At 51.0% G+C, this 23692-nt stretch overlaps 2 protein-coding genes across 6 annotated transcripts; both read right to left on the reverse strand.

The window, feature by feature from the left end:
* Positions 1-328: 328 nt before the first annotated feature.
* SPATA31G1 (SPATA31 subfamily G member 1) lies at positions 329-9321 on the reverse strand. 2 transcript variants are annotated; one of them, XR_014796309.1, is made up of 2 exons: positions 3767-8381; positions 329-3736 (listed from the first exon to the last, which is right to left on the reverse strand). XR_014796309.1 is itself a non-coding variant. In XM_084898812.1 (2 exons), exons 1-2 carry the CDS (start codon positions 8642-8644, stop codon positions 4895-4897), a joined length of 3381 nt encoding a protein of 1126 aa, XP_084754938.1. In that variant the 5' UTR covers positions 8645-9321; the 3' UTR covers positions 329-4894. The 2 variants fall into 2 exon arrangements, 1 of the variants encoding a protein (XP_084754938.1); XM_084898812.1 differs by adding an exon at positions 8414-9321 and having other exon boundaries at positions 329-8044.
* A 5460-nt stretch (positions 9322-14781) lies between these two features.
* Positions 14782-23640, reverse strand: DNAJB5 (DnaJ heat shock protein family (Hsp40) member B5). Of its 4 annotated transcripts, none has more exons than XM_084898839.1 (5): positions 23517-23640; positions 22494-22638; positions 19962-20206; positions 16357-16958; positions 14782-16205 (listed from the first exon to the last, which is right to left on the reverse strand). In XM_084898839.1, exons 2-5 carry the CDS (start codon positions 22559-22561, stop codon positions 15972-15974), a joined length of 1149 nt encoding a protein of 382 aa, XP_084754965.1. In that variant the 5' UTR covers positions 22562-22638; positions 23517-23640; the 3' UTR covers positions 14782-15971. The 4 variants fall into 4 exon arrangements, with proteins under 4 accessions (XP_084754965.1, XP_084754966.1, XP_084754967.1 ...); XM_084898840.1 differs by having other exon boundaries at positions 22494-22635; positions 23517-23636; XM_084898841.1 differs by lacking the exon at positions 22494-22638 and having other exon boundaries at positions 23517-23634.
* Positions 23641-23692: the final 52 nt, after the last annotated feature.

The raw sequence follows: 23692 nt of genomic DNA on the forward strand, positions 1-23692 counted from the left end.
TTCAGGGGAAATCAAGATCAGACCTGTTTCTAGTGCTGGTACTTGAGCTTATAGCAGTGTAGCTTTCTGATACAATGATTGACTGCTTTGTAAACTGTAAGAAGCAGTGAGGAGCCGAGACCGGCTTGGCTCAGTGGATAGAGCGTCGGCCTGTGGACTGAAGGGTCCCAGGTTTGATTTCGGTCAAGGGCATGTGCCTTGGTTGCGGGCACATCCCCAGTCAGGGGTGTGCAGGAGGCAGCTGATCGCTGACTCTCATTGGTATTTCTAACTCTATCCCCCTCTCTTCCTCTCTAAAAAGTCAATAAAATGTATTTAAAAAAAAAAAAAAAAGCAGCATTGAGGGACTATTTGTCACCTTTCATCTGCAGAAGCCTGCATACTTAAACCAAGAGGTAATTTGTATCAGCAGTCTGTCTTTTTCCTTGCAGTGTTCCCAGAAAGAAATTGGAATATAATCTTAACTAATCACTTCTTCCCATAGGGTAAGTGCTATGATTAAAAGATGGGTCTTTGACTAAGAATATGGCATCAAATACATCACAGAGAACCAACAGTATGCCATAGATGAAACTATAACATCTTGAGATATATTTGGATCCAAGATATTGATCCTACAAATTGCTGTGAGTCTAGTGGTTACACGATACCCATCAGGAACACTCTCCTGTCAGTCATTAATTTGGTCTGCCAATTATTCTTGTGAAGTATGGCAAACATTAAATGTTTTGTTACTCTTGCCCACCCTACCGAGTCCTTAAAAAGACAAGAATGTAGGACTTGGATTTTTCATAAAGCTATCTAGAGATGCATAGAGTCATTAAACATCCCTGTGTCAAGTAAAAATTCAGAATTGCATTGTCTTTGTGACTCGGGAGTGTGGGGGTGGTGGTGGTGGCGGCAATAGGTGGGGAAAAAGAAAGGACTTTCAGTTCCACCCTTAGCCAGCAGGTGGTGAGTTTTGGACTCAGGCCCTCACGTTTGGGTTATAAATAAAGCTTTGGAATAGAATAGTGACAGTGAGAGGAGACAGAGGAATAATATGTACCTTCTGACTGGCTGTTTTTCTGAACCAAATATACAGAGTAAAGGGAATATTGTAGAATGGAAAGAATGCAGGTTTGGGAATGTGGACTTGATTATAGAATCTCTTTGAAAGACTTCATTGCCATACTATCAGGAAGCAAGTGCTATCAACAAGGTACACATTGTTATATGGCTACAAGAAGGGGTAAACCAAACCAAGATAGGAAAGGTAGTCTGAACTGGGCATTAAATAAAGGAAGGTGGGAGACTTGAAATGGAGAAATGCAGGAGAGCAATTAGCAAGAGGGTAGAGAATACAGAAGAAACAGGTTGGCTAGCAAGGGAGTCCTGGAGTGAATTTGAAGGGGTCAGAAATCACATGAAGACTCATGCCGGAATGTACTTTAGTCCAAAGATATCTGGGGGGTTTGGACAGGGAAATGAGTCAGATTTCAGTGCTAAGAGGATTTTTTTTTCTTGTGGCAAAAAAACAAAATTGACCTTACAACTAACCATGTGTATAGCATAAACAATTCACTTTCTTTTTTTTCCTTTTTTTTTTTTTTTAAATATATTTTATTGATTCTTTACAGAGAGGAAGGGAGATAGAGAGCCAGAAACATCGATGAGAGAGAAACATCGACCAGCTGCCTCTTGCACACCCCCCACGGGGGACGTGCCCTCAACCAAGGCACATGCCCCCGACCAGAATCGAACCCGGGACCCTTCAGTCCGCAGACCGACGCTCTACCACTGAGCCAAACTGGTTTCGGCTAGACAATTCACTTTCAAAATAACCTATTTTTTATAGAAGCAGTAATGTGCATTGTAGAAATTTAGAAAAATATAAGCATGTTTTTAAAAATGAATATTCCCAATAATCAGAGACCACCATCTTTAGTTGCTATTTTTCAGTCTTTTCTGTGCACTTGTGTAAATGTGTATGTCTATACATGTGGTGTTTTAAAATCAAAATGAGATCATCCTGCTTTATATCTTTTTTTAAACAATCACCTTTTCCTTTTATATAGTTTTTTTAATGTTATTGATTTTAGAGAGGGAGAGAGAGAAACATCAGTGATGAGAGAATTGATTGGCTGCCTCCTGCACATCCCACACTGAGAATCGAGCCTGCAACCTGAGCAAGTGCCCTGACCTGAAATCAAATTGTGACCTGATTTGATTCATAGGTTGACTCAACCACTGAACCACAGTGGCCAGGCAAGGAATTCTATATATTTTTAATTATACTGGTAAAATTGGACATCTATTTTGTGGGAGGTAGGTGGGAGAGTTAAATTTTTGCCTACCATACTCAAAAATTAGGTTAACCTAACATCCTATATAATAAAATCCTAATGTGCAAATTGTTCAACTGGGAGTTCGACCTCTATGACATGTGCTGACCATCAGGGTCGGCGTGGAACATGACGCGTGTTGGGGGCAGAGCACCAGCATTGGGCAACAGAGGAAGTGTTGCTGGCCACATTGGACCCTGACCAGAGCAGGTCCATGGCAGGATGGTGGAGCAGGTGAGGGGGTGATGATGAGGTGTCAGGCAGGGGGCACAAGCTGGGGCTGCAAGCTGGGGCCTGGTCCCCATAGGCCCCCCCACCTGTGCATGAATTCGTGCATCAGGCCTCTAGTCCTATATAATAAAAGGCTAATGTGCAAATTGTCCCCTTGGGAGTTAGACTGCTTGTTATGACATGGTGACCACCAGGGGGTGGTGAGAAATGAATGAGAGCCACAGTCGGCAGCTGGGGGAAAGAAGGCCCCAATCTACCTTGATTGCCAGCCAGGCCTAGAGACCTTACCTGAACACAAATTTCATGTACTGGTCCTCTATACTATCTATACTGATAAAAAGGTAACATGCAAATGGTCGGGGCACCCTCATGTGTAATGACTGATCAGCTGGAGGCTGTGCGCGCATCAGGCGCTGGTGGGTGGGGACTTGGTGGGCAGGGACTTGCTGCATTGGGAACGGGCGGGGCTGCATCTGGGGCCTCCACGCACCTGTGCCAGGGGTCCTGAGGCATGCAGAGGTCGCAGGCCTCCACCACGGCCCAGCTTACCTCTTTGGGACAATCCATTGAGAAGTCCCAAATGAGTGGGCAGGGCCTACCTCTTTGGAGCAATGGATCATGGGGCTCCTGCACTGTGACAGAACACAGGCCAGGCTAGGACACACACACCCCTCCCCAAGTGCATGAATTTCATGTACCGGGCCACTAGTTGATATATAAAAGTACCAGAAAAAAATATTTTAGAAGCCACTGAAGGGGAATGTTGTTAGATATGATTATATAAAATTTTGAACTTTGGTAGAGTAAAAATCACCTTAAAATTAGAAAATAAGCCACAGATTGGGAGAAAATAACTGTGATATACATAATAGGTTGTGGTAGGCAGGATAATGACTTTCCTAAGATGTCCAATGTCCTAATCCCTGCAACCTGTGATTATACTGTTTTACATGGAAAAGGGAAATAAGAATGTTGCTAACCAACTGCCTAAGATGGGAACAGTATCTTGGATTATCCAGGTGGGACCAAGTATTTATAAATGTCCTTACAAGTGGAAGAGGGAAGCAGTAGAGAGCAGATTGGTAGGATATGAGAACTTGCCTTTGGTAGCTTTGAAGATAGAGAAAGAGGCCTAGTAGCCACGGCTCCCTCTAGAACCCAGGAAAGACAAGGAATGAGTCCTGCTCTGTGCCTACAGAAAAGAATGCAACCCTGTCGCCGAAACCAAAACCAGTTTGGCTCAGTGGATAGAGCGTTGGCCTGCAGACTGAAAGGTCCCAGGTTCGATTCTGGTCAAGGGCATGTACCTTGGTTGTGGGCACATCCCCAGTAGGGGGTGAGGCAGCTGATCAATGATTCTCTCTCATCGATGTTTCTCACTCTCTATCCCTCTCTCTTCCTCTCTGTAAAAAGTCAATAAAATATATTTTTAAAAAAAGAAAAAAGAATGCACCCCCTGTCAACCCCTTGATTTTATTTTTCTGACAAAGTAAATTTATGTTTTGTGGTAATTTGTTATGGCAGCAGCAAAAAACTAATACAATATCCAACAAGTAGTGCAGCAGTGGAAAATGGGTAAAGGATATGAATAGGCAATTCTAGAAGAAATCCAAATGGCCATTAAACATGAAAGGCACTTGTTTTTGTAGCCATGGGAATGAACGGTTTTGAGTTGACCCAGAGAGAATATGAGTAGTGGGCTGAGAAGAGGTGGAAAGATATGTGGAGAAGGGGACCATACCCAGCCATACCCTGGGTCTGCCTAGACCAGTGGTCGGCAAACTCATTAGTCAACAGAGCCAAATATCAACAGTACAATGATTGAAATTTCTCTTGAGAGCCAAAATTTTTAAACTTAAAATATATAGGTAGATAACATTGTTATTAATTAGGGTACTCCTAAGCTGGCCTTTGCTAAAAACTCAAGGAAGGGGCCAAAGAGCCGTATGTGGCTCTCGAGCCACAGTTTCCCGACCACTGGCCTAGACCAAGACCAATTGTGCTTATATGAAGAGATGTGTTTTTCCTTCTGTTCACTTGCTGTGAAGTTCTCAAGGGCAGCACTGGACTGTGCTCCCTGGCCTTTCAGCTTCACCCTATAGAGTAGGGGTGTGTGGATCCCAGATGGATCATCTATCTGTGAAGGGCTTGAAAAGAAAGTTAAGCATGCAGAATCCTGAGCTCCCTATTTTAGGGACCCGATTCTGAGGGAATATAGTTGCTGGAGAAGTTAATAGGGAACTGACATTCCCAGTACCCCAGACTCCAAAGAAATCATGAGTGGGATTTGTCTAATTTAGCTAGTTTATTAGGATTTCCTCTGCTTGTCTCCCCAGCCCTCAGGTGCCAATACTATCGGCTTTTTTCTCATGCTGACTGGACTTGGTGGGCAGGGGTCCATGGGTACCCAGAAGCTTGGTGAATATCCTTTGGAGACCCCTGGTAAGGGGAGGCTGAGGTGCAGCGGGAGAGAGATGTTTCTCTACTTGGGCCCAAGGGCAGCAGTGCTTACAGTGCCGAGGGATCAGGATAGCAGCAGCTCTCAGCTCTGCTCCTCGCTTATCTTGGGGACCTGCAGCCTTGGAGTGAAGCTGCTGGGGGAGAGCAGTGTGGAGAGAGCTCTGGCTCCTGTGCTGAGATCTTTGGAAAAGTCTGGCCTGGGCTGGATGGCTCTTTCCTGTAACTGTGAATGACCCCGATCTTGCATCCCCTCCTCGGTGGTCTCCTGATTTGGGTTTCCTGGGGTTCTCTCTCTCTTTGGCTGAAGATAGGACTGAAGCCTTGTTCCGTCTGTTGCCTGAGGCTGGAACCTCGGGGTTTGAGGGCCCTCTCAAGCCTGGGCAGTTCTCATCAGCCTCCACGAGAACAGATTGTCCCTGAAGTGAGCCCTGGGCCAAAGTCTTTGCCTTCATTCTTTCCTCTCTCTGAAACCTTTGTTCTGCTCTACCAGACCCTTGTGGCTGAGGATGGGAAGAGGAGTGGGAGTGATAACAGTGGGAGACCTGGACAGGCTGAGTCACTGTGCTCTCAACTTGTGAGGCTTGACAGCGTGAAGCCTGGGAGCACAGACTGGGGGGATAAGTCTGCTGTGAAGAGCAGGAAGAGAGTCTCCGAGTGCCAGGAGTTGTGGAGCTCAGGGCAGGGGAGCTGCCAAATGATTGACTTGGACCAGGAGATCTGGAAGCAGGGCTCAGCTGTTGTTTCTTCAGCCTGAGTTCTAATTCTCTACTCCAGTGCCAGGCCGGGATCCCAGAATGGGTGGATGTCTCTAGGACAGCCTCTCTCTGGGAGTGTGGAATCCCTGCCTTAGCTCCTGGGAACAGGTCTTCTTTGGGTAGACATGGCTGGCTGGACTCAGTCTTCAGAGCTTCAGCTAGGGTGGGAGGCCAGTTTATTGGTTGCAGGGAGTCCACTGTTGGAGGGCTGGGGTCTTGGGGGGTCTCTCTTTGTTGCACATTCCCCCACACAAACTCAGGGTCAGTGTGTGGACCTGTTAGAGGAGCAGAGCGTGTGTTGGGAGATAGGGCGGGTTGCTCAGTGGCCCAGCTGTTCTCTTTATGTTCCAATGCTTCCCCCTCAGGCTTAGAGCTGCCTTGGTCTCTTATAGGCTCACCCAAGTGAGACTTGGACATAGAATTTGGATGTGGGCCAGGGTCCCAGAATGGGGACACAGGAGCACAACAGATTTTTTTCTGCTTCATGCCCCCCCATGAAGGGGCTGTAGACTCAGAGGTCTTGAGGTTCTCCACCTGCCTCATAGTCTCCCACAAAGCCTTGGGCTTGGGTAGGACTCCCTGGGGGCCCATTCCTAGAGACTCCAGCAGACAGGCTGACGGAAGGCTAGGAGATGAAACTGAGTCTTCAGAGACCCAAAGATGTTCTGTCTTCTGCATGCCTTTCCACAGAGTCTCAGATCCTGATGGGATACCTGCAGGGCTAGTACCATGGAATCCTGGATTGAGGTCCAAGGCTGGGGGCTCAAAAGCTTGTGGATTTCCTCTGCATTTCCAGTGAGGCGTGTCTCCAGATAAATCTCCCAGGGGATTGCCTCTCTGGAGTTCTTGCTGGGGGTCTGAGGGAGGACAGGGGGCTGGCATTAGATACCCAGAGGCCAGAGGCTTCTGTGTGTATTCTATGGTTCCCCAGAAGTCCTTAGATATAGGTGGTCCCACAGAGCTGACTTTCTGGGGTTCTGACAGAGAATCAGATTGGAAAGGTGCTGGCAATGGGAGCTGAGCGGCTTGAGGACTCTTTTTATGTCCTGTGGTTCTCCACTGAGACTCGCAGCCAGGAGGAACTTCCAGGGGTCCAGTTCCTTGAGGCTCTGTTATGGGGGCTACAGCTTGGAAAGGGACCAGGATTGGAGGCTTAGAAATCTGAGGATTCTCGTTTTGCCTTCTGTTTTCCCAGTGGTCCTCAGATCCATACAGGCCTCCTATAGGGCTGACTCCCTGGAGTTCTGGCAGAGAGGCTGGGGTTGGGCTGGAAACTAGCACTGCTGTCTCAGAGGCCTTGGGATCCTCCTTTTGCACCATGGTCCTCCATGGAGCCTCAAACCTTGTCATGACTCCCAGAAAGTTAGAGGGAGACAGCAGAGAGGCAGAGAGTGGATCTGGAATGTGTTGTGGGAAGCCAGGATCCCATGGCCTTCCCCACCAGAGCTCAGATAAGGGGGAAAACTTGGAGGGTCTGGTTCTTTGGAGTTCAGGCTGTGGGTGCAGGGCTTGATCCTCAGAGACCCGAGGGGTCGCTCTCTGCCACAGAAGCCACTCTGTATGTGCCTGAGCACCAGATTGTACTCCTTTGTGGTCTATGGGGAAGGACTTCAGGTGGAGGGGTAGTGAAGGGACAAAGGGGGAAAGTGGAGAGGGAAATTGCTGAGGATTAGGGGCCATCTCTTCCAGATCTTTTGTAGTATGGACTTCAGGGGTAGGAAGTTGGGTTGGGGAGCGATACTGGGGAAACAGCAGGTTGGACTTAGGCGGGAAAGAAGACTTGTTGAAGCAGACAGAAGGACCAACAGGTAACTTCCAGGGAGAGGGGCCACCTGAGCTCAGGATGATGGCCTCCAAGGACTCACTGTGCAGAGAAGGGAGCCCCCAGAAGAGCTGGCTTTTTCTCTGCTGTAGACCACTCCCTGCTGTGGTCTTCTGCCTCACAGGTAGGTTGGTCAGAATCTCAAAGGTGGGGAATGACCTAGGAGGGCTTGGGGTCTGTCTGAGTTCTGGCTCTGTTGTCTCTGTGGTCTGGTGGAGGCTCTCAGTGTCACAGGATGGTTGGGATGGAGCTGTGCTGGCTTGCTGTCCAATAGGAGCTTCTTTGGAAAGAAAATATGGCTTCAATAGATCCAGAGATTCTGCCTCCTCTTTCTCCTCCTCCTCCTCTTCCTCTTTCTTTTCCTCTTCTTCCTCTTCTTCCTCCTCTTCCTCCTCTGACTTCTGCTTCCACAGATGACCAAGGAATGCCACGTGGTATAGAAGTGATAGGCCCTGGGAAATGGAGAAAAAATACTTTTCGGAGTCAAAAGGTGTATCATGAAGCTCTCCGTCTCTCTTCCACATCCAGAATGAACAGTTACTCAACTGATCACACAGCTGTGACCAACAGGCACTTACCCATCCAGTGTTAATGGCCATTACCCAGCGCACTGGTGGAGACCAGCATTTCTTACATAATCCTACATCTAGGGTAAGTCATTACTGATCTTGCTTCAAATCTAGTGTCAGTGGTCAGTCACCCTGCCTCACATTTAAGGCTTATAGGCACTTATTTGGGCTCACATCCATGTCAATGATTCCTCACCAAAATTCAGATGTGGCGTCAATAGTTCTTTAGACCTCTGCACATCTGTCACCCACCTTGCCTTGCATCATGTCTCCAGAGCACCAGGGCTGAAGATTGTGCCAGTTCCCAAGATGCCACCACCTCTGGATCTGCCAAACCATGAATAGGAACAGTATCACGATATTCCCTGTACTTTGGAGGCAACTGCTGCCACAGTGTCTGCAGGCGAGGGAACGGGTCAGCCGTCCCCAGAGAAGCTCCTTGTCCCCCGTAGCCCCAAGCAGGCCCTCCAGCAACCAGTCCATTTTCCTCAGCCTAGTGGCAGTTTATCTTGATGTCATCGCTGTGTCACAGAACAAAGAACCCCCAACCCCCACATGCCTAACAGCCTTCTCTCTGAACTTAAGGTAAAAAAAAATGTGTCCATGAAACAATTCATTCTTCACACTGAAACCTGGGCGAGCCTCTTTTGTCTTGATTGCCATGGTCAGAATTATGCTTCCATCATTGTGGTTCTACTTTTTCCAGAAAGGTGTATGCATGCTGGTATAAAACAAAGAAAACAAAACAGATATCCACTATAGTCCTCCCTAACTTCCCCATTTTGGTTTCTGGCCCAGAGCTATATCATTATACTTTTATGATTTATGGCATAACTTGAAGTATGAATGCAGGTCCTCTGAAGGTTGGGGAAGAGTCTGGGTGGGGCCCAGAGCAGGGATCTTGAAGAGGAGATCTATGGGTGACCCAAACATCTGTGTGGATAGACCATTCAATGATCTACCGTGTTTCCCCAAAAATAAGACATCCTCCAAAAATAAGACCTACTTACAGGTTTCCTTCTGAGTGAAATATAAGGCATCCCCCCCGAAAATAAGGCCCCCCTAGGCTAAACATGAGAGATTTGGTCCACTGGTTCTGAAAGAAATGGAGTCACAAGGAATTCACCAGGAAATTCAGGAATTGGATTGTTATGATGATGTTCCAGAAGATGATGACATGATTGTCATTGAATAAATGAGTAAATTCTTGATACTGTAGAATTCACAGTTTGTCTGGTTTGTGTTGACAACTACCATACTACCTCACTGTATACAGATAATAAATTTCCTTTATTTTCATTTAACAATAAATGTGTACCGTATTCTTCTTCATGGAAAAATAAGACATCCCCTGAAAATAAGACCCAGCGCATCTTTGGGAGCAAAAACTAATATAAGACACTGTCTTATTTTCGGGGAAACAGGGTAGACTCTCAATTCCTAGACCTTTCCATCTCAGAGTCCTTTACCTCTGCTCCAATCCAGCTGTGGTCACATCTGAAGCCTCATCATTAGGAACTGCTTTGCCTTTCAGTCTGACATCCCATCTTCTGATTTGTCCTAAAGATGACAATTCTCCAACCTTGTCAGGACATCCATTCCATTGATCCTTCCACTTTCTCCCTGTCTGTCAGCAGCCTCTTGCTTTCATTTCCTCCTTCTCCACAATAGACTTCATAGTCAACCTCCCAGGCTCTTCTCAACTCATTCTCCTTTCATCATTTCTACCTGGCAAAATCCCAACTCTACCTCGGCCAGACCTGCCCTGCAAGAAGTGGCGGATAAAATCACACGAGTGAGTTGGTGCCCCCTATAAACTCACAGTCTGCAATTAATGATTAGCTCCAAGCATCACTTGAAAAGCATTTATTCATGAATTCCATTTATTAAGTGCCTGATGTGTGCTAGGAACTGGTCTCAGTATTTGGAATACATTGTTAATCAAAAGAGGAAAAGCTCCCTGCCTGGGGTGCTTACATCATTCCTTAAAAAAACACTTTCTACTAAAAAATCAACTCAAGCCTTTTTCACTTTTGTCAACTTCTCTTTTCCTCGCAACTCCCCCTCAACCTCCCCACCCCCAAGCTGATGTGCCAGACCTCCACTTAGCAGAGGAATCAGAAACCATTTCCTGCTACAATGAAAGCTGTCTCTCTGGGAGGCCTTCCTTAACCCCCACCCTCCACCCCCCACCCCTCACCCTGCCAAGCTGGGCTGGGTGCCCTTATCCTCTCCGCCCCCACCAGTACTTTCCACACTAGATTGTAGCTGATGTGTCTTAATTATCTGAGGGCTGGGACCTTGTCTACCCAGTACCCTGCCTTAACTCCAGCATCTGGTGTTTAGTATCAGTAACTTCTGGGCGAATGAATGAGAAATGGGCGAGATTTTGGTTGCGAGCTGGGGCCTGCAGCGGGAATCTTCCTCTGGCTTCCAGGTGGCTAACTCAGGAGGCAGCACCTCTGGACGCCCAAAGCAGCCTCCTTTGCTTCCTTGGTACCAGAGGTGGGCAGTTAAGCTCAGCTGAGATTTTGATGGGACTTTTCAGATGCCCCAGGGCCCTTCCTGCTGTGGGACTCCCCCACCTCGGTTGGCGGGGGCTGTGGATAGGCTGGCTGCGCCCAGGATCCACGGCAGAGCTTCTGAGCTTTGATGTCTGGCCTCAGCCCCCTTTGCTGCTCAACTCCCTTTCCCTCCGCCTCCCTGTCCCTTCCCTTCTCCCTTCTTCCCTTCCTCCTCCCCCCTTTCCTCCTCTATCCTTCTCCAAAAGGACGCTGAGTTAAGGGCCTGGCCAGTGGCCCACCTCCACTTGCCGCTCGGACACGGACTTGTCCCCTGCCAGTACCTGAGAATGCAGCGACTGGTCAGCGGGCAGTGAGATTCCCAGAACCGCCCTCTGGAGGGGTCAGTGTCTCAGACTCTGCCTGCCAAGCCAGCTCCCACGGAAGGGATGATCATGCCCACAGTCTGGGAGAGTTGTTTCTTTTCTCTTTTTAAAAAATATTTATTGATTTAGGAAGGGAGAGGGATAGAGAGTTAGAAACATCGATGAGAGAGAAACATCGACCAGCTGCCTCTTGCACACCCCCTACTGGGGATGTGCCCGCAACCAAGGTACATGCCCCTGACCGGAATCGAACCTGGGACCTTTCAGTCCGTAGGCTGACGCTCTATCCACTGAGCCAAACCGGTTTTGACCTGGGAGAGTTGTTTCAGAGCAGTTGGAAGGAGCTGTGAGGGTGGGGGTGAGGGTGGGGGTGCCGTGGGAATGATGGGTGGGAGGCCAGCCTAGCCCCCTCAGGGCAGTGTCAGTGGGCAGGGGTGAGGCTGAGTCCTGATGGGCAGAAGCAGGCTCCTGACCGAGTGGAGGTCCACTGTGGTGAAGGGCATTCTAGCGGACAGGACAGGCCCCAGCCTTCTAGAAGGGAGGGAAATTCAAAGCAGTTGCCTTCGAGTCTCAGGCATTGGTATTTTACTGCATTTATTGGCAGGCTACTATGTGTCAGGTCCTGTGTCTGATAGAAACACTAGCCAAGTCCCACACAAATAGGAGGAAATATTACTGTTTTAAATAGCTTTTCCCATGATGAACGTATATACTGAATTTAGAAGATATGAGAAAGTCCAAGGAGGAGTCCCATAAACTTCCAAAGTCAAAATAATTTCCATAGCATTTTTATGTATTTCTTTCCAGACATCACTATTCAAATTTTTACATTGCTTAAATGAACAGGTTTTTGTAAGGTAGGAAAGCAGTTAATATTTTATTTTATTTTATTATTTTATTAATATATTTTATTGATTTTGTACAGAGAGGAAGGGAGAGAGATAGAGAGCTAGAAACATCAATGAGAGAGAGTCATCGATCAGCCGCCTCTTGCACACCCCCTACTGGGGATATGCCCACAACCAAGGTACATGCCCTTGACCGGAATCGAACCCAGGACCTTTCAGTCCCCAAGCCGACGCTCTATCCATTGAGCCAAACTGGTCTCGGCAACAGCAGTTAATATTTTAGCATAAACCTTTTCTACACACTATAAACTCTTCCTAACATAATTTTTAATGACTGTGTTACTCTCCAAAGTAGGATCTCTGAGGCAGTGCGGTAGCTATTTATGTGGTTACTTATTTCAGCACTGACTTCCATGAGCTTGTCTCATAAATCCCAGTTCTTGCTAAACATCCCTGAGCTCCTTTTTCCACAGGTACCTCAGGCCTAACATCTTCATAACTTAGGTCATTTTTCTTTCTTTGACCCAATTTGCTCTTCCTGTTGTATCCCTCAAAGTTATTAGTATCATTTAGTCATCCAAGCAAGAAACACAGTGGCCATCTACACTGCTCGCTCTTCATCTTTCCCAGTCACCAACTTTTGCTAATTTCCTCAGCTGTTTCTCAAATCTGTTTCTCTTCCCCATCCTTACTGTCATCCTGGTAGAGAGATAAGAAGGGAGAAGGGAGAAATATCAATGCCAGAGCGAAACTCCTGGATGTCCTGACCGGGGATTGAGCCCACAACCCAGGCATGTACCTTTCAGTGCATGGGACAATGTCCAACCAACTGAGCCACACTAGCCAGGGCCCCTTAGTATTTTTTAGACGTACTTTTCTTTACTTTTTGGAACATATTTTGAATAGCTGGTTTGAAGTTTTTGTCTAGTAAGTTCAATGTCTGGGCTTCTTCGCGGTCACTTAATTGATTGCTGTTTTTCTCCCCATGTATGTGTGTGTGTGTGCCAATCTTACTCATTTTTAAAAATATTTTATTTCTTTACCTATCTTGTACTTTTTTGTGTGTGAAAATTTTACATTTTTAATAATGTGGCAACTCTAGAATTTAGATTTTCTAGAGTTTGTTGTTACTGTTGTTTGCATAGTGATTTCTCTGAAGTAATTCTGTGAAGTCTATATTGTCTGTTGTGTATGGCCACTGCTTGATTAGCTTAGTGGTCAGTTAATGACTGGACAGAGGTTTTATTAAATCATTGGAACCGATGCGTCTTCCAGTCTTTGCTGGGTGATGTATATACTTTTATATGTTTTCATTCTTCTAGGGCTATTTTAGAGTCGCTTGCTGAAACACGTCTATTGCAGAGCACTGAAGACAAACCAGAGCTACTCTCACAGCCCTAACCTGGGGGGACCGTTTCCAACACAATGAAGCCAGCTCCTCTAGGGTCTTCCCTCGCTGCTCAGTGAGGCATTGTCCCAGGGGAAAAGGCAAGGCCAGGAAGGTCCTGGTGAAAAGCCTATTCAGTGTCAGTTTCTGTGTGGAGCCCAGGACTAGGTGAAGGTAGAGCTAGCTGTCTTCATGGCAGTGGGGACACTGAAGCCCAGTGGGGCATGATCATCATGGGCTGGATCCTAGGGGAGAATCAGGGCTTAGGTGCAGAGGAAAATCAGCACCAGGACAAAGTCTAGGCCTGGGCAGAGCCCTTTGACTAGAGGGCTCCTCTCTACCAAGATCCAAGGAAAGGGACAGGTGCACCCTGCAGTCAGCACTGCACACAGGCCCTGAGGACCAGAGCTCTCTCAGCAGGACAGGTGGCTCAGGCACCAGGACACACATCGCTGGAAAATTAGGAGATTTGAGGATCAGCTATGATGTCCATGCCTCCCACGAAGCCTGTGTTCCCAGCCAGACCCCCCCCCAGCATGGACCAAAGATCCCAGGTACCTCCGGCTCTCCTCCTCACTGCCCCAGGCTCTTTCTGTGGGGATATGTCTTTTCTAGTCCTCCAGAAAGTCCTCTTCCATCTCCTCCTAAGAGGGAAATTTCTCTCAAAGGAAAATTCTAGTTCATGTAGAGAAAATCTTTTTATTCTCATGATAGCACAGCCTTCAAAGAGGATAGTCTCTGTTTCTCATTTAAAAAAAAGCATATTTATTCTTTCCAAATAGATTTGTTTCTTCTTATAGTGAGTGGTATCTTCTGTCTTTGTTGTGTGGAGTGTATGTTTTAGAAATCCTGGGAGTCTGGGCTTAGAGGAAAGAAGGAATCAGCTTCACCTTATTCTGAAGTCCTGTTTGGCTTCTCAAAGGGGACCAGAGCCCCAGAGGAAGGTTCATATTGGCACGGCACACCCACCGCCAGCCCAGGTTCATTGCTTCTGGTCAGGTGATTATATATACTAGAGGCCTGGTGCACGAAATTCATGCACAGGTAGGGTCCCTAGGCCAGGCCGGTCATCAGGGCTGATCAGGTTCCCTGCCTCCCCACCTCCTCCTTCTCTCGCTCCCTTAGCACCATCGCTGGTCGCCCGCCATGTTCCACACCACCCCCTGGTTCAAGCGATCGAACTCCCCGTCTCCTGGTCCAATTCCTGAGGGGACACTTTGCATCTTAGCCTTTTGTATGTATAGATATCCGTCCCTGAGGATGTGTTTATTGATTTGAGAGAGAAAGAAAGGGAGAGGGAGAGAAAGAGAGAAACATCAGGAGGATAGTTGCCTCTCATAAGTGCTCCGATTAGAGATCGAGTCTCTCTTATGCAATTAACTAGGGATGGAACCGCAATCTAGGTATGTGCCCTGACCAGGAATCGAACCCACAACCTTTTTGGTGTACAGGATGATGCTCCAACCAACTGAGCCACCTGGCTGGGGCTCAGATGCCATATTTTTAAAATATTTTATTTTTTTCATAATACTGTCATTACAAAAAATACAAAAAAAAAAAACTACTATAAAAACATTCAGGGGCTTGTCATAGTGAGAAAACCTAAGGACCCCACCCCAGGACCTTGCTGAAGGAGTCTTACCCTAGATTCTGCGCTGTATTGGATCTTTCACAACTCTGGGAGTGGGGTGGAGTCACACAGGCATCAAAGGGCTGGAAATTTCCCACACAGCCTCCATGAAGGGTAAGAAATAAGTAGTTACACATATCACAAAAATGGGACTTGGAAGTTTTGGGGTGGCTAGGCCCTGAGTTCAGAGGTGTGGGGAGAAACCTGTGACCCTGAATCTCTTGCTGGGGAATAGCTGCCACCTGACCCCAAAGCCCTTTCCCTTCCTGATGAAGGCTGGGAGATGGATCCTGGCCGCCCCCCCCCCCCCCCCTTTAACTCTAATGCAGCAGCCCCCCTTCCCCTCCCTCCATCCTTGGACACTCCTGAGAGCAAAAGGGAGGACAGAACTGCCAGCTCTGTGGGGTCCGGGCAGGGGAGCTGCCCGGGCGGCTGCTGAGGGCCCCGTTCACCTCCCTGCCCCGAATGAAGTGTCCCGTGCTCAGTGGCCTGGTTCTGGGCGTTCCCGTTCTATCTCAACCCGGGAGAGGCACGGGCAGCTCTAGGCGAGTGCTTTGTGTGTGCGAATGTGTGTGTGATAGCCTCGGACACTGCGGACCGGGAGGTGGGGCTGGAGCGGGAAAGCAGTGTCCTTTCTGTCCTCTTCCTCCCCCGCAGGCGGAAGCCAAAGGGAAGGGAGAAGCGGGGCGTCAGCAGAGCTGAGAGGGGAAGGAGGGAGTGCTATGTACAGGCATGGACAGGGACCTCTATGTCTTCAAGTAGCACTCAGGTCACTCTCCAGCCACTGGAGTGGGAACTGGATTCAAAGCAAGTGACATGGAAACTGACCCCTGGTCTGGGCTAGCTCTCCCCACCTCCCTCCCACCCCCCCAAGGCAGCCCAGCTGTGAAAGGGGTCAGGGGCAGGAACATTTTCCTGAAAACCAGTGGCTTTTTTTTTTTTTTTTTTTTGCATTTAAAAAAAGTTGCCAGTGTCCAGTGGATATGGAGTTGGGTGCACATTGGGCGGGGCGAGTGGGGGTATTGCTGTGGCGGCCGCCGGGCTGGCTGGGGCAGAGCCTAGGAGCAGGGCAGGTGCTGCTTCAGGATCTGCCGTGTCTGTGGTGCTAATCTGTCTGGGAAGCGGACCTTGAATTCCACAATGAGGTCTCCCCGTTGGGTGGGCACCTTGGGGAAGGGGAGGCCCTCCCCACGGAGTCTCTTCACGGTGCCTGGCTTGATGACATCGTTGCAGGGCAAAGGGATCACGCGGCCATCGATGGTGGGAATGTTCACGGTACAGCCACACAGTGCCTGGGGGGAAGGAGGCAGACAGTGAGGGAAAGGTGGGGCAGAGTGACTGGGAAGAGAGACAACGATTAAAACAGGAAAAGGATGTCCCTGTCATCCCCCCACCCCCACCCCCCTCATCACACACACACACACAGCCTGACCCAGGCCGCACCTCCTTGAGGCTGATCAGGGCACAGTAGAGCACGTTGGTACCATCTCGGCGGAAGTGTGCGTGGGGCTTGTCCTTGAGCACAAAGACTATGTCGGCAGGGATGTTGTCGGGGGTGGCATCGCCCTCTTTGGGGAAGGTGATCTTGGTGCCCTCCTTCCAGCCGCGCTTGATAACGATGTGCAGGATCTTGTCCTCGGTGCGCACCGTTCTCCCGTCGGGGTTGAGGCGCCGCCTGGTGATCTTCATGCGCTTGGTGGAGCCGTGGTAGATCTCCTCCAGGGACACCCTCAGCTCATGCACCACAGGTGGGTCCTGCACCTTGCGCCGAGGGTACAGCGGTTCGGGGGCTCGCCTCGGGCCCCTGCTCAGCCCATTGAAGCCAAAGCGGCCGAAGGCGCCAAATGGGTCCTCGTCATCATCCACATCCATGTCATCTGGATCAAAACCACTGAAGGGTCGAGTGGAGCGACTGCTGGCAAAGAAGATATCGAAGGGGTTGGAGCCACCAAAGAAGGAGGCAAAGGTGGCATGGGGGTCCCCGTGAAAGGTGTAGTGAAAGGAGCCACTGGAGCCACCTGACGAACCACCGCCGGTCTTCAGGCCTGGAGGGAGGAGAAGTTAGGGACAGTGTGGCTGGTCTGGGCCCCACCCCGGTCTCCTCTCCCTGCTCTCTAGCTCCCAACTCATGGACCTAGAGCAGTGTTTCCCAAAGTGTAGTACGCGCACCCCCAGGGGCACAGGAAGAGTTTGGTGGGGGTACGCGTTGCACCGGAGTTTGGTGGGGATGTGCACTGTACCGTGCTTAGCTGTGCCTAATTCTACGTTCTCATGAGTACGAGGGGTACTCGGCGTTACGGAAATTATAGAAGGGGTACACATATGTCAAAAGTTTGGGAAACACTGGCCTAGAGAAAGACGAAATCTTTAACTCCCAGAGAGAGGGCTGGCCTAATGCAGTAAGAAAGTTCTCTGGCAAGAATAAATGTTACTCTTAATTATATTTTTAATAAAGCACATCAGAGGTTCAAAGAGGCCGAGTTTCCCGGTGGGTGGAAAAGCTCAGAGTGGAAGTCTTTGGAGGATGTGACTTCCAGTCCTGTAATCTCTCCGGTGTACCCATGCCCCAAAGATGTCTCCGAGCTCTGAGTGGCTGGCCTGGGTCACGTTACAAGTCATATCTGGCTCTGAGATTTTTGCTTATCTCCAAAGACACACAGAGCATGAGGCAAGTGGGAAAGATTTGATGACACAGAGGCTAGCAAGTGACCTGTCCCAAATAAAGTAGGGATCCGGTCCAGGAGGAAGCCCACTCTTACTCTGCTTCTAGCAGTTTCTTCTTTCCCTGACTCAGACCACATGGGAAATAAGGAGGGCTCCCCAAGAGCAGGAAAGCTCATCCGCTTGGAGACGAGGAGCGACTTCTTTAGAAAAAGTTTTCAAATGCTTGGTTCCCACAGTCAGGGCTCACAGTATTGCACAACTCCGGGGGGTGCCATTCACACATTGGACAGTCATAGGCTACCATGGGAATGGAGCTCCCTGGAGTTATGTAACACTCAGCCTTACCCCCTCACACTTAATGTCAGAGCAGCCAAAATGAATGAATGAGCTGGCACGTGGTGGGTGGGGACCCCAGCTGCTCTTGCTGGCGTTAGGTCCTGTCTAAGGAGGCGGCCTTAATGGGGGGTGGCAGTGGTGAGGATGGGGATAGTAGGGCACAGAGGAAGGATCGAGGTGGGGATTATAGAGAAGTGATCTATAACATGTAGACTTAGGGTGGAGTCCAAGCTATGGGAAGGGACTCTTTTTCTTAAAACTCTTTTATCTAGAATTTCAATTGGCTATGGAAGCCAGAGCCTAAATTAGCCTCTTATTAGATTTGGATTTCATGAGAGAGGCCAAGTGGCAGGCAGCTCAGAGACTTGTGGCAGCTGCCTTTTCACCTCTTCCTAAAGACGCGGGGTCTGTTCTTTCCTTCTGTGGCGGTGTGATTATCAGGTGAGTTCAAGAAGCGTGGCACAGCTCAGCGAAAGAGGGAGGTTGGACTAATGACAACAGGAAGGGGTAATTTCTCTGTGGGGATTCCTGATGTACCACTAACCACCCCCTTTTCAAGCTGGAACAACTTGTCCCCAGCCAGGGCTGAGTACAGAGTCTTTGTGCACAACTGTTCTGTCTGGTTGCTGGGGAGGAGGCAGGGCGGACAGAAATATAACCCCCATTTCCAAGGCTGCTTTTCCCTCCCCAGGCTCTGGCTGTCTCCTTAAGGCTGTGCTGCATCCTCCCGGGATGCAGATCTGCTTTAGAAACCAGGGTCTGGGCCTAGGGGCCGAGCTCTGCCCTTCACTTAGGCTGGGTCAGGCAGAAGGGTTAAGTTTCCAGCTCTCACCTTCTTCCTAAACAAAGGTGAGGCAGGTGGAGGAATGAGTGCAATTCCCAAAAAGGTCACATGGTGGCATAGTGTCTGCAAGGAGACCCACTTTCCCCGCCTCTACTTCTCCCATTCCTCCATCCCAGAGAAAAAACACATTCTTAGCTGAGAGAGGACTGGGGAACCCAGAAGGCGCCTGGTGAATCTGGGAGTTGGTAGGTGAGCTGGGTAAAAAACGGAAGGAACTAGTGGCATGGAGACGTAAGAGAGGGGGCTGGGAGGACTGGGGTGCCAGAAGATAATGGCATGGGACACAAAGCTAGGAGGAGGAGAGGAACTCTGTATCAGGCACAGTGCACATGGCTAGCCTATCTAATGTGAGGCTACCGTGAGGAGAGTCACGGGAGAATGTAAAAGAAAGGTGCACGTAGTCAGGGAGGAAGGACAGCTTCTCCGGGGAAGGAGAGTCCTCGGCTGTGACTATGTCTCTTAATATAGCCTGACAGGTGCCTGTGGCTGGCGGGTGGCAGGCAGCCCTGAGGGGCAGGCCCAGAATTAGCTGCTACATCATGCCCGTGGGATGTGCGGGGAGGGGCCGCCCTCTCAGAGGCTTTATTTGGGCCTTTCCTGCCACCCTGTGCGTGGCCACCAGCTACCCCCGGGAGGGGCCAATATGCCAGCAGCAGTTTCCCTTCCACCCTTGGATCCCTGCCACTTCCTCCGGGAGGCGAAGCCGCACCTCTATTCTGATGGCCCGAAGTGGGCAGGGAGCGGGCGGAGAAAGAACAACCCAATCGCTAGCTCAGTGCTCCAGTGGCTAATTCCCAGGCTGCTGAAGGGTCAGACTTTTATGCTGATGGATGTAAATGCTCTGAGAGCCATACACTCCCTTTCCCTAACCGTCCTCGTCAGCCAATGGAGCAGCGGGGACTTCAGGCAGGACTAATAAGGGCTGGGAGGGGACAGAGGGAGGGGGAAGGCCCTGGTTCTAGCTTCAGACCTCACTAAGGCCTGAACTTAAGCAGGGAGAGGGGCAGAGGGGGCGGGGGGGACTATGGGAAGCTGAGGCTGGGAAGGGGGTGGTCTCTTCTTTCCTCTGGGTGTCAGCGTGAGGAACACGCACCTCCCCCCTCCCCCCTCCTCAGCCTCCAGCCCCCGGTTATGAGAAACAGGCCACCGAGGACCCCAGACCAGGACAGGGGCCCGACGTCAGGCTGGAGCGCCACTCTCTTACCTTCCTCCCCATACTGGTCATAGAGGCCTCGCTTCTTAGGGTCACTCAGCACATCATAGGCCTCTGCAATCTCCTTAAACTTCTCCTCAGCGTTGGGTTCTTTGTTCTTGTCTGGGTGGTACTTCAAGGCCATCTTCCGATAGGCTTTCTTGATCTCATCCTCATTGGCTCCCGATGGGATCCCAAGAATCTTGTAATAATCCTTTCCCATCACAGCCACTGGGCCGGCACTGGTCTCCTTGTTTCTGAAAGAAACCCAGGGCCGATCCTTGGTGCCTCTGTTCCCTGCTGCCCCAGCCCTGCTCCTGACGATCCTGCAATCCCTAAAAGTCACCGCGTGACTTTCCTGTGGGCCTCTGTCTCCCCATCAGTAAAAACAAAGGTCTGGGACTAGTTGATCTCTTCCAGCTTCGGCATTCTAGGATTCTGTGATTCTTTCCCCAGTCCCTTGGTTTTCCCGGCAGCAGGCGGGGGGCTCTGGCCCCACTTCTTGGAGCTAGGCTAAGGCCCACATCCTTGGGCCGGACTGAGGACCCCCGAAAGGACCTGCTGAGTGAGGTGGCACCATGGACTGGCAGAGCCACGCACAGAAGCTGGTGAAGATCAGTGTTCGGAGTGAGGTCACCTGAGAATCGTGGTCTCCTACGCCATGCCTCAGGCATGGTGCCCAGGCTGAGGGCAGCTGGGGCAGCGGCCTAAGGCCTGGGGACAGGCCTCGATCTCCAGCCAGCTGTTCTGGCCAGCCAGGCTGAGTCAGGGTGTGGGGGCCTGGAGTTCTCTCTGCATGGGAGACCCCAGGCCCCCCTGCTCTTGGTCCCCGTGTGACTCAGATCAGAGGATGACTCACAGCCCTTTGGAAACGGCCACTTCTAACTCCCTCATGAGGAGGGGGTTGATCACTGTCCTTCCCCCAATCAGGGCAACTGTTCCCTTTACTCGTTTCCCAGTGTCCACACTCAGAACTGTGTGTGAAGACATGTCTGTTCGAAAGTTAGTGAACAAAAGCATCCTGGTGGTAGGGCCTTTTTAAACCTTAGTTGTTAGGAGGCAATTGGGCACTAGCCACCATTTCCTCACCTGCCCAGTGGTTTAGGATCTGGCCCAGTGCCAGGCCCACACCCCTCTGATAGTCCCTTCTAGGCTGGATGCAGGGGCATTTGTGATATGAGGGAGAAGCATAAGCCCCCAGTCCTTCCATGCTAACCCCCCTCCACCAATGTCTCTGTGGTGAATATGCAGGGAAGGGAACGTTCCTGTATCTAAAGCTTTTTGGGAGAATGGCCAGAAGCCCTTCTCCCGCACTACTGAGATCTGGCCAACCCCTACCAAAGCCCGGAGAACCAGAGTCTTTCTAGCAATGCCCTGGGCTGGCAGCGACAGCTAAGGCTGCTTTTCTGCCTCTGTGGGCACAGGGTTTTTCAGCGAGGGGTTCAGGGTTTCCTGGCAGGAGTGAGGGCTATCTATAATTCGTAAGAGGAGGCCTCAAGACTCCAGGTAGGTAGGGACCATGGCCCTAGCTCCTGCCCCCCACAGGGCCTGTTGCAGGTGGCTGGGTTGACTCATGGTTCTGGGAGTCACCTCACTCTGACAAAGAGAAGGCTCCCCAAAGATGGGTTCTCCCCTCCTTCCCCCTATCAGTATGTCACGGCTGGTGGGGGAGGCGGGGGTTGGAGGAGGCAGAGAAGAAAGAGCAGCTGGGGGAGGGCAGCCATTTTCGGAAGCAGCAGTCAAAGCCTTCTGAGCGGGAGCTGGGGGTGGTCTGCTCTCTCTGCCTTGGCCCACACCTTCTTTCCCCCGGGGCTGGGAAGGAATCCTAGCACACCACCAGGGTGCCCCCCGAGAACTACAGCAGCCTCTAGGCAGAGGGCAAATGAAAGACTTGCCAGTTCTCCCACCATCCTCTTGATGTCCCTGTATTACCTCTTCATCTGGCCAGCTTCTTCCCTGGCACCCACCTGCTAGCTGTTCTAGATCTATAATTCTCTTGCCTCCACAGACACAGGGTGTTCTCTTTCAAGAACTGCCCTTTTCTCCCTCCCTCCCCCTACCGAAAAGCCACGCGTTGGAATGACAAAGGAGCCCCGTGGCATGGCACTGTCTTTGATGGAGAAGAATAAAGAGGAGGCTAATGCTGAGGCAGGAATGGAAAATGAGGAGAAATGGCCAGGGGGACTGGTCCAGGGAGGGGAGGCGGCTGATACAGAACACAAAGTACTGATGGAAAGGGTGGGTGAAGGGTGACAAATGGAAGTGGCTGAGGTTCAAAATGGGGTGACCCGTGTGTTGAGAGAGAGATGTGGAGAATTAACATACCGGAGATGTTTGTGGGAAAGAAATGGATGCCTGAAGGGTTTGAGATGAATGGGAAGGGGTACACTTCACTCACATGTAGGGGTGAGGCAGAAGGCACTTATATGTAACGGGAATGAGATGAGGATGAAATGGAGGAGGCGGGTAGGCAATGGAAGGGGGACGTGAGGTGGAGAATTTGACTTGGCATGGGCACGGGTGCCATTCTCCGGAGGGACTTACCGAAACTTTACAAACCCATTCAGCGTCCACGCTCGAAGTTTTAAGGGCTCCAGCTGAATTTTAAACATCAAGCTGGCTAAGAAGTCTTCTCCCCAGGAGTGTGGGAAGCTCCGGAAAGCTCCTCGGGCCTGCAGTGGGGCTGCTGCTGGGGGTGGGCAGGAGAGCACCGTGCGCTTAAACATGCCCGGCCCAGCCCCTCGCCTCTGCTCGCCCCTCGGGAGCCTGCGTGGACGGCTGCAGCTCCGGCAGGCAGTCACCTCCTCAGGTTCTCAGAGGCACTTACCCAGCAAGGCCTGTCCGGTGCAACAGGAGCTGGACCTGAAGCCCAGGCGTGGAGCGGGAAGGGATGGGGTCCAGGGGCCACCTGCTCTTAGGTGCGGCGGCAATGCCTGGCTGGTTGTGAATGGCTGTGTGACAGTGTGACAGTAAGGCTGGCAGTGAGAGCGTGTGTGAGTGTGTGTGTGTGTGTGTGTGTGTGTGTGTGTGGCAGCGTGTGTACCTGTGGCAGGTGTGATTGTCAGCGAGGGCCTGAGAAGCACCAAGTTCCCCTGCCTCTCTATCTATGGGGAGGACCCGACCCCAATCCAATCCCCAAGAACCTGCTCAATGAAGTCACTGGCAGGGAGTCTCCTCCCTCGCAGAGGCGCGGGGAGGGGCGGGGCAGAGGCGAGCCCCGCCGGGAGCCGGGACAAAAGGCGCGGCGAGCAGGGAACGGGGAGAGGGGAGGGGGTCGGTGATGTCACCGGCGCTGGGTGGCTGGGCCGGCTCAGAAACGCCTCCTCCCGGCGGAACCCAACCCAATCCGACCCGGCCTGGCCCGACCCTCCCCCGGCCCAGACGCTGGCCGTGCCCTGGGAGGGGGTCGCGGACCACGAGCCCCTTGCAGAGCCCGAGTCCCCGCCACCCTACGGGCAGGAGAGCCGATGGGCCCTCAGTATGGTCCCAACCCCCGGTCCCCGAGGCCCCCTGACTCCGCGACGCCCACCCTCCCGGGGTCCCCGCGTCCTAGGTCGGCGCCCTCACCGGTGAGGAGCGGCGGGCGCCTCCGCGGTCCGTCTGACAGCCGCTGCCCCCTCCCCCGGCTCCGGCTCCGCAGCCTCCGCTCGGGACAGGAGTCGCCTGCCCGGCGGCCGCAGACAGCGGGCCCGGGGACCCGCCCCCACGGCTCCGCCCCCACGCCTCCCATTGCGCCGCCTGCC

This window comes from Pipistrellus hanaki (assembly GCF_964339955.1).
Source record: "Pipistrellus hanaki genome assembly, chromosome: 11".
NCBI lineage: Eukaryota > Metazoa > Chordata > Mammalia > Chiroptera > Vespertilionidae > Pipistrellus > Pipistrellus hanaki.

Coding starts and splice junctions, on each gene's coding strand:
- SPATA31G1 (XM_084898812.1), bottom strand. CDS start 8,644: ATGGACTGGTTGCTGGAGGGCCTGCTTGGGGCTACGGGGGACAAGGAG. Junction 8,045..8,413: donor GAGACATGATGCAAGGCAAG/GTGGGTGACAGA, acceptor TCCATTTCCCAG/GGCCTATCACTTCTATACCA.
- DNAJB5 (XM_084898838.1), bottom strand. CDS start 22,675: ATGTTTAAGCGCACGGTGCTCTCCTGCCCACCCCCAGCAGCAGCCCCA. Junction 20,207..22,493: donor AATGGGTTTGTAAAGTTTCG/GTAAGTCCCTCC, acceptor GGTTTCTTTCAG/AAACAAGGAGACCAGTGCCG. Junction 16,206..16,356: donor CCCTGATCAGCCTCAAGGAG/GTGCGGCCTGGG, acceptor CCTTCCCCCCAG/GCACTGTGTGGCTGTACCGT.